Consider the following 10577-nt stretch of genomic DNA (forward strand, 5'->3'; position numbering starts at 1 on the left):
ATAAATGAAAAAAAAATTGTTAGAATAAAAATTTCATGTCTGATACTTCTATTGAAATCCCCAACAAACCTGCAAAGTTTCACAAAAATCAGAATTTTCAGGTTACCAGAATTCCCTTGCAAATAAAAACTTCCTATGTTTACCTTATGTTAAGAAAAACGTATACAAATTACTTCTTTATCAGTAACACGCACTAAGTCATAACCTAACAAACCAACAAATCTTTCTATTAAATTATCATTTTATACCGCTCCCCTACTGAATTATATCGTTCTCTTTTACCATGTAAAAGAAAAACTCCCGAGAAAAAAAACCATACCTATTCACTTAGCATGTTTCACCAGTAAACCAACAAAATACCACACGTCACAAACAATTTCTACCTGGTCCATTGTCCGTGTCGGCTCTCCTCTTGTCAGGACGCCTCTGCGAGTTGGACGCTCTGTATTGCTGTTGCTGTTGTTGCTGCCTGCGTTTCGCCTGGTTCCTTGCCATCTTCTCCTTTTTCCTGGTGTCTGCGCTCGAGGCCTCTGGTAGATCTCGATCCAGCAGTTTGTTCGTATCCTCGATAGCGTCCTTCAGCATGTTGTTCATGGCGGTGGAGGATCGGGAGGATGCGTGAACGTGATCCAGAGGCTCCATTGCTACCACGTCGGGCACCGGTTGCACGTATTTCTCGAGATCGACCCCGATATCACGGCCGATGCTCGAGAGTAGATCGATCCCCTCGAGCTTCGTGTAGGTGGGCTGTTCCTCTGGATAGCTGTCAGTGTCGGTGTTGCTCTCGGAGTCGTCGTCGGCGGAGCCGTTCGACGTGACCGTCTGACGGTTGCCTATTTTGGAACGGGCCTGGTGAGGCAACTCCTTTGCCTCGCGTATCAGGTCGATGTGCTCCACCACGATATCCTCCGCCTGAAAAAAATACAATGCTCGTTAGCCGCTTCCTTTCGCCTGGCTGTATGTACAACTGGGAGAACACGATGCGGTTTGTCGTGAGGTTTCTTCGGTATTACGACGGTTCGGTCAGCTTCTGCTTTGTGATGTGCTCAAGGTGTTCTTTTTTACGGAGTGATAGAGATACGAAATATTTAGAATTGTGGACGTTCGTTTGTGGTTTTTATTGGATCATTGTGAATGTCTGTTACGGTATCGGTGGATTCTTGAGATTAATTAGCTTGTGGTGCAGTGGTGCAATGAATTTTCACTAATTTCTGTGTTTTTATTTTTTTAAATATTAAGAATCGTGGACGTTGATTAGTGATTTTTATTGAACAATTTGATACGATATCACTGGATTTTTGAGATTTATTAATTTGTAGTGCAGTGGTGCATTGAATTTTCACTAATCTCTATGTCCTTAGTTTTTATTTTTTTTTAATATTGAGAATTTTAGACGTTCGTTGGTGATTTTTATTGAACCATTTGATAGTGAATGTCTATTATGACATCGGTGGATTTTTGAGATTAATTCATTTATAGCACAGTAGTGCAATAAATTTTCACTAATTCCTATTAGACATCGATTTATGCTTAAATCTCTTGCCTCATAACGAGTCACACTCATGGCGTATTAAAAAAGTGAATCTTCTTTATAATAAACTTTGAATTTTAACTCTGGAAATTATTAAGTAAAAATCATTCATAGTATCTTAATCATTTTCATACAACGTATCATTAAAACGTTAAGTACCTAACATTAACAGATCTAGCTATTAAAGAATCGTAAGACAAGGGATGAAATTTACTTTGTGCCCATACAAATTGTTACTTTATCTCGTACAAACGTCAAACACTCTCCGCACAAGTGGAAAAGGCTACTACAATGAAGTGTCTATCAAACAGATCGATTACTCGTGAAAACTCGAAGGTCCAAATCTTCACAGGAACAAATCTACAAACCTATCAATCATATCCGAGCACAAAACAAACAAATACCAATTTCGAAACACAATTTTCTCCACGATCACCGTCGAATTTCTCGCTGTTCGTACCGTTAACGACTGGTTCTACATCATTCCGTCAGCTCAGCTGATTCACATCTCCGCTAATGGATATTTAGTTACAATGTGGAGCACGGGAATCGTCCGAAAGTTTCAGGAAATTTATGATTAACGTTGTCGCGCGATTACTCGTCGCCGGCTCGCTGTATTACGCTCGCTTCAAAACGTCGAACGCACCGTCGTCGACACTCGTTGAATACATTAATGTGTGCGTGTGTGTGTGCGTTCAGCGTGCAGTCATTAGTCTTCCACATGCAGAAGTTGCGACACGGACTTGTATAAAGTGAATTCTCGTTAATCTCGGTTGCCCATGTTTTCACCGCAACAGGAAAACCATTTTTACCAAAGGACCTCTCTCGTCATTTTTGTTTTTTTTTTTTTCAATCCTTGCTCTTTGAAAAATTGCCGCAATTAAGCGGCTCTTTCGATCCAACTAGCCGGTGGATTCAACGCGAGGCGCAATCTAGATGTCGTTCACGTAATGTCAGCGGCTTTTTTACAAGTTCGTTGTAACAGGTGCGTATATACGCGATAAGGTGTGTATATATGTAGTTGTCCGTTAATCTAAGCGACGTATGTATAACTTGCGCCACCGATGAAGATGCAAATGAGAGATTAATTCGTTTGCAAAGTGTGTTACTCGTACCGTGTCACTTTATACAATTTTATCCTCTTGATAAAACCTCGGTATTCTAATTTTCTCCTCAAATCGTTCTCCGTGAAGGAGTGATTAAAACTATATACCGCTTCGACGATGACGAAGAAGAAGAAAGAAAAAGAAACAAAAGAAATGGTGAAAAACCCACCTCACCAATCTCACTGGTCTTTCCAGAGTCCGGTATTTCCTCGATCTCCGGAAATTGAAGGGTCTCCTTGACGCTGGTCGTCAGTTCGACGATCTCGACCTCGACCGGGATCTCCCTTTCTTGTTTCTCCTTCAAGATCGCCTCGGACAATTCCGTGGTGTTCTCCGCTACCGTGTCGGCTAGCGCCTCCTCCGGCTCCAGTACCGTCAGATGCGTCTCCGCCTCGACAACACAGTTCACGATATCCGATTTCGACGTGAACACCTTTTCCTCCGTTCTCGAGTCTTCAACGCTTTTCACGTAGTTTATGCATTTCTCCGATGGCGGCACCACCGACTCGTACAAAGATGTTACAGTCTGGAAACAGAGTGGTTTCGCGACGTTCAGTATCGCGGCCTCAGCGCGGATGCTTAATGAGAAGGTTGAAACACAGCGAGGCTCTTACAAGCTGATCGTTGCTTTCTTTGCTCGTGTTCAACGAGAACTCACGGACTATAGAGTTGGCGCCACTGATCGTAGTAGCGTTTCTTTTTTCTTTTTAGTTTTTCTCTCTCTTTCTCTCTCTCTCTCTCTCTCCACCTTTTGGTTCGAATAGTTTTAATACGTCGTCTTGGTTTACCTTTTTTTTTCTTGTATTTTTTATAGAGACTGAACTAATTTTGGCTTAGTAGGAAAAATTTGAGGTACAGCGGGGGTATAAATAGAGCTCGAGCTGGGACCGAGAAGGAATTAGAACATAATTGTGCATTCCTCTGTTCGGATGTATTTTAGACCAGCTGGGACAAAAGTGGCGCTTGAATGAAAGCTGCAGCTAAATTTAAAACTCGCGCAATCGGTTAATCATTATTAGCCGGCACTGTGTGCTTTCTCCTCTTTTTCGATTTAGGGTTGGAATTATTTGTGTTTGGTCGAGGAAGATGTTCGGTGGAATCTTAGTTATTGCTGGGTTTGTTTTGCGGTTTGAACAGGATTATCTCCGTAAGTAAATACAGATCTTCGGAAGATATACTTTTACAAAGGAATCGTTTCGTGTAATGAATTTAAAGTAGGTTTTTTAAGTCCATTCAGATTTTAGAAGCGTTTTAAACAAGTAATAAAACTTTCAACTTCGTGGATTAAATTTACAATCTTTTCACTCTTTGATATTCCTCACTGAAAATTTTCTTAACGAAATCAATCGAGGTGGCAGAACTTCAAAGCTGTTTTTTTTCTTTGTCATCAGAGAGATGGGCAAAATTCGTTGAACGAGTTCATACAAATTTAACGTATAAGACGTAATTAAGTTGTAGAAGAAACTGGAGTTATATCTGATAATTTAGATATGAATGAAAAGTAGCACTTAATTAAAACAAAGGTTTCTTTCATTATTTGTCCTTCATTGTTTAATATAGTAAGTAATAAACCATCCTACAATTCGTAAAGATGAAGCTTTAGTTCAGCTAGCAGTTCAGTAACGTCCTCTATACACATAATCCTCTTATCAATCATCTTCCTCGAACAAACACATTGTCCAGACGCGAAAGAAAAATGTCTATGCTAACAGAAATACATATGAAGAGCAAATATGCAAAACAAGTTATACCTGTTTTACCTTATTTTCCATAAATCACGAATTACCTCTCAAACTTAAACCTATCGATCCAAATTCACGATGTTCCTTTCATAAATTCTGTTTGGCCTGATATTTCATAATATCTGATACCTACAGGACTACAATCGTCATTGGTTACCAAATAAAAAAAAAAAAAAATTAAATATATTTCCTCTCTACGAATTGAGAATGACGTTATTAACTATTTCGTGATCAGATTTTTTAATCTACCGATCATCGTGTCTGTAATGTCTTATTATCACGTCTGTCACGTTTAAATTAATATTAATTCCTGTTCGAGTACTCGAGCGGGTCGTGTGCGTTCCATTGGTCACGAAAGGGTTAAATAAAAATTAAAAAAAGAAAGATTTGTGACCAAATTGTTATTTTTAAAAATTTATATCATCTACCGATCATCGCATCTGTAATGTGTACTAAATTAATATCAATTCTTGTTCGAGTACTCATGTGGGACATATGCGTTCCGCTGGTCAAGAAAGGGTTAACTCAAATTCTAAAAAAAAAGAAAGATTTGTAACCTCATTATTTTTTAAATAATTCTTCTTTTATCTACTGCTCATCACGTCCATAATGCATGCTAAATGGGTCACGAAAGGGATGACTCAAGTTAAAACAGAAAAAGAAGAAATAGATACCACTTGTTCTACGCATAATTGCTCTTCACATATTCACCTGTATATTGAACTTCGGTTTCTCATAGAAAATTTTCCTGTCGTTCCTCTGGCCGCACAGGTGATTGATACTGTCCTCGACGTTGTTGTTGAACTCGTTGTCGTTCTCCGCCGGCGTTGCGTCTATGTCGTTCAGCCTGGTGTAATCGGAACAGCTCTCGTGCTCGTCCTCCGTCAGATCTGTGTCCGACAGAAGAGAAGACGCCAGGTGTTGAAAGCCGGGATAGTTAGGGTTGATGATACCGCGACAACCTGCGGGCAGATTTCCTTCCTCGGACCAGTCGGACAACTCGGACGGTGTCAACTCGTGGGACGAGTCTTCGTGAGAGGAGTTACGCCCTGTGGAATTTCATGCTGGTTGCACATTGCCGGAATACTGAATAATCGTAGCGCGCCACTGACTCATCGCAGCTGCCCAGACACACGGCTCCGGGGATTTGATTGAACCATTTGATTAAAATACACGCCAGTTCTGTCTTGTTTTTTTTCTTTTTTCTTTTCAACGTTTTACACGCAGCTCGAGCTGACCAGCGCTATCTGGCGCAAGTTGCGCGTTCTTTTTTGGTTTTATTGTGAATTTTATGGTAGGCAAACTGGTTAGAAAATCGAAGCAAGATGGAATTCGAGGTGGATTGAAGTTGAAGATTAGGTCGTTGCTAACGGTGGATTCGTAAATGAAACTTTAAATTGTGAACTAATTTTTGTTGATCGAAACGAGCTCTGGTAGATTCGACATATTTTTGCCAATCAGTTGCAAGTGAATTTAGTTTATCATTGTAAAAATCAGAATATTTTCAAGAAATTTTGTAATATGTCAATCTCGTTGTTGAATTTTTTCCGTGTTCCACTTTCAGTTCGTACAGAAAATCTTAAAAATAATTGACATTTTATTTAGAACACTGCCATAGCATAAGCAACGACCTAATACAATTTTTGTTTGTATTTATGTAAGTATTATTCCCCGGATGTTGAAAAGTGAGAAGTATATAACGCTAGGAGTATTTTGGAGTTTGTGTCGAGTGAAGTAAGAGTGTTTCACCTAGTCATTTTGTTTCTTTTAAGTTACAGCATTGAAGTTATTCGCGGAGCAAAGTATAAATTATGGTGCAGTTTGAAAAAGAGATAATTACAAGAGAATCTTGAACAGAATTTTACGTCACGATTTTGTTAGTTTTTGTTTAAATAATTATTCCCCCCTTGTTGTTAAGCCACAAATTACACCCTATCCCGTGTACATCAAGGTCCTCTACGTCATTAAGCCATAAAAATCGCGGTTAATGTCAAGGTCCAAGTCATTCTTAGAAAGCTTGGGGATCAGTCTGAAATATCGAAGTTCGTGCCTTTTATGATAACGTGGAAGCATTAATTTCCTTCGTATCCTTTAAACGAACCACATAATTTCAATACTAAATGATTTCTTCCTAAATGAAATTGTCGCGTTTCGATTATTCTACAAATACGTTTTCCAAAAGTCTATATTTGCAAAGTTTTCACTGTATCTAGGGTTTGTATAGTATAGTTGAATGTTCTAGTGAAATCGTGATGTTGAAATAAAGTTACGTAGAAAGTGAAAAAAAATAATCGACGTGAAACTCACAATTTTATTTGCCAATTTATAATTTAAACACGCGAAAGTGTAACTCTCAAAAAGACTGGTACCAGCGATGAAACAACATTGACAAGAAAAGATTCTCGTTCTTCTGTGCAGCATCTTCTTTTACATCTTTCAAAGTTTCTCAGTTTTTTCTTTTTTATTACTAGTTGACACAGCCGATAACATGAATACAATCATCGTCTTCACGTTGATATCCTCAAGGTCCAACGATGGACTCTACCTGAAGTCTCACCAAAACAACTTACAATCGAACCTTTCCCACGAGTTTCTCCATTGTAACGAACAGTCTAAAGAAATCTACCTTCCATATCCGGATACATGCATGTGAAACAAAAAACTGCAGGGAATAAATCTAAAACTAGTCGGACAAACTACTTAATTTCAATCTGAACAAACTTCTTCGTACTCGATTCAATCAAAATCTCCATACTCCATTACGTTACTACATACACAAAGCTCATAGTTAGCTACCTACGATTGAAGACTTTGCTGCAAAAATTTCATCTCCACTTCTCTGAAATTCTATAGTATATTTGCTATAAAGAAATTCCAGAGGACTGTGCTTTATTTAAAAAAGAAAAACATACAGAATTGTAATTATAAAAAAATTGAATTTCTGATCTTTTGGGGGTTTTCTTTTGTTTCCTGAAAAATCTTCTCTTTGGGAGGTGAATGGATCACAGAATTATGATAATAAAAAAACTGGAAATTAATATGGCAAGAAAAAATTGAATTTCTGATATTTTGGGGTTTTCTTTTTATTTCCTGAAAAATCTTCAGTTTTGGAGGTGAATGGATCAAAGATACGGAATTATAATAATAAAAAAAAGTGTGACTACAGTATATTCTCCACAAGTGTCAGACTGCAAGGAAGCTAAACCTGACACTCGTAGAGTCGGGGACTACGTTTTCGAGCCTCCCGCCCGCCTTTGTAGTTTGCCGAACGTAGACAAGGACAGCGAATAAAAGATAAGCATGAAACGACCAAGTGATTTAAATATCAACTTTTTTAATTTTAAAATATAATTTCTTTAATTTTTACTTTTTTTCATCTGGAATTTTATTTAACATCATGTTGGTGAGATTTTTCTGATGAAAATGATATCAAACACGATATAATTTGAACAACATTTACTTATTAACACGTTCACTGTCGCGCCAGATTTACAGGTTGCTGTCAGGCGGCCACAAGAAAATACATTTTAAGCATAGGATTATAGTATTATGCTTTATAATTTTTTTTTTTCAATTGAAAATAATGTCTAGCTAGCTATGACGTTCAAAATTTTTAGTTGACAACATTTATTTTATTTTAATTATTCTAAACATTTGAGGCACTCCAGTCACTGATGACCACCATGGCCATATCGAGGAAACAATCTAACGTTAAAACTTATTGAGTGATTAATTTAATTTCATAATATATCGCTTTAGCGAGCCACCGTTTGGTTGCCAATTGTTTATCACATAGAGTCGGCCTACCTCCACGTAAAAAAAAAAAATGTAGGGTCGATTCGACAAGTGTCAGTAAAATGTAGGGTCGGTTCGACAAGTGTCAGTAAAATGTAGGGTCGGTTCGACAAGTGTCAGTAAAATGTAGGGTCGATAGCAGCAGAAAAGCTGCTAAACAATTAGAATTAAATGTAACGATAGAAATTATTGCAATAATGCGTAATGCAATTGAAAAATTGAAAGAATCAAAAGAAAAATCGCGAATTCGTATCTTTTTCGATTCTAGAATATAAGAAAATTTGAATAAAATACGCGACGAGAATTGGGGAGAAGCATAAGTTAAACGCGTAAAAATATTCAATAATAAACGAACTAGGGATGAAGCTATTATTTCAATACGCGATGCACTGACTCTAGTATTTACTAAAATTCAAAAATTCTCGTATAAATTCCGAAAATAGATTATTAATTACGGTAAACTACTGAGACGGTTTAATTTAGGGTGGGCATAGTGCACTCGTTCCAAATCAGCTCACAATATACAATAATAAATCAACTAACTACTTAACATGCAATTCATGCAAATTCCTTGGATGGTAAATTATTAGTAAACAAAATAGCAAGTCATAAAATAAATTCAATATCAGAGAAAATATATGAAAAATTTCAAATTAATTCCAACTGCTGGGGGAAAAGTACATATTGATTGTTATGCTGTAACGAAAAAGCAACCTCTCAAAGTCACTTCAATATTCTATTCGACAAGTCTGAAGAACAAGGATGACTAAAATTCAAATGTTTATTTCCCTAAACCTTCAAAATAATTTCGTAATATTTTATTCGAAGCGGAGTATTCCAAGTCAGTATCGATAATTGAAGAAATTATTTGATTGTATTTAAAAGAACCGAAAGGAGAATATTTAAAGTCTGATATTAAATGTCTAGCAAGTACCAGTAATTGGTAAAATGATTTATATTTGTTTTGGAAGGAAAATTTCTAATAGGTATTAGTTAAAATGAATTGTTATTCAGTCTATTGTATTGAAATTCTAATTGATTCTAATGTATACAAGTGTTACAAGAAGGCTGAGTGTGTACAGGGTGGACCTAGGCTAGCTAGTAGCCCCCGACCACTCTATTCACATCTCAGAACCTTCAGGTCAAAATACGCCGCGAAGTGTCTATGGCCCAGTATAAAGGGTGAATAAATTCGCGGGACATCGGCGGGTCCTTATATACCTGCGGTACCCTCTCCCCAAAGTCATTAGCAAAATCGTCCGTTAGGTCAGGCGGGAAATTTTCGCGGGAGATTTTCGCGGGAGATTTCCGATATCGTAACACGGTATAATTTATCAATTTTCACAATTTTGTTATAAATTTATACTTCCGACAATTTGTTATAACATTGCATATAACAATTTATACGTTTTTACAATATTCTTCAATGGAAACATAGGTTTTAGCGTTCTCGTTACTTACTCGTGGTTAAATTAATTTCGTAGGGATTAAAAATCAGGTTGACCTGTGGTCGTAGATTAAAAATAACCATAGTACAGCTAAATTTATCGTGTTAAATAATTTCTTTTATAGGAATGAAAAATTTATTCAACGTTTGCTTGTTATAATATCGTGAAATGAATTATATTACACATTTTCTCTATTCACACTGAATTTAAAGATTATAACGATTAAAAATCAAGTTGACCTGTGGTCATTTATCAAGAATAATCATAATAAAGCTGAAATTATTGTGTTAAATAATTTTTTTAATACGAATTAGGAATTTATTCAACGTTTGCTTGTTACTACTTGTTACAGTATACTGTCTCGCAATGTAAATTTAAGTAAATTAGGTTGAACTGCACAGAAAATGCACAGAACTGCACAAATAATTCATTTCACGATATTATAACAAACAAATTGAATACATTTGTGATTCGTGTAAAAAGAATTATTTATCACGATAAATTTAGCTGTACTATGGTTATTTTTAATCTACGACCACAGGTCAACCTGATTCGTAATCCCTACGAAATTAATTTAACCACCAGTAAGTAACGAGAACGCTAAAACCTATGTTCCCATTGAAGAATATTGTAAAAACGTATAAATTGTTATATGCAATCTTATAACAAATTGTCGGAAGTATAAATTTATAACAAAATTGTGAAAATTGATAAATTATACCGTGTTACGATAACGGAAATCTCCCGCGAAAATTTCCCGCCTGACCTAACCGACGATTTTGCTAATGACTTTGGGGAGAGGGTACCGCAGGTATATAAGGACCCCCCGATGTCCGGCGAATTTATTCACCCTTTATACTGGGCCATAGACACTTCGCGGCGTATTTTGACCTGAAGGTTCTGAGATGTGAATAGAGTGGTCGGGGGCTACTAGCTAGCCTATGTCCACACTGTA

General features: G+C 36.9%; 1 protein-coding gene across 4 annotated transcripts in view; it reads right to left on the reverse strand.

The window, feature by feature from the left end:
- The window catches only part of LOC108570339 (schwannomin-interacting protein 1 homolog), a 39839-nt gene that overhangs the window by 14941 nt on the left and 14321 nt on the right, over window positions 1–10577 (reverse strand). For 2 of the 4 annotated variants that reach the window (XM_017932181.1, XM_017932183.1), the window contains exons 4-6: window positions 5091–5428; window positions 2807–3163; window positions 384–912 (exon numbers count right to left, since the gene is read on the reverse strand). In XM_017932181.1, the coding sequence (XP_017787670.1) occupies window positions 384–912; window positions 2807–3163; window positions 5091–5428 (1224 nt within the window). The remainder of the gene's footprint in view (window positions 1–383; window positions 913–2806; window positions 3164–5090; window positions 5429–10577) is intronic. The other 2 variants (XM_017932182.1, XM_017932184.1) reach the window with 2 other exon arrangements.

The sequence above is a fragment of the Habropoda laboriosa genome, unplaced genomic scaffold (assembly GCF_001263275.1).
Source record: "Habropoda laboriosa isolate 0110345459 unplaced genomic scaffold, ASM126327v1 scaffold68, whole genome shotgun sequence".
NCBI classification, from domain to species: Eukaryota; Metazoa; Arthropoda; class Insecta; order Hymenoptera; family Apidae; genus Habropoda; species Habropoda laboriosa.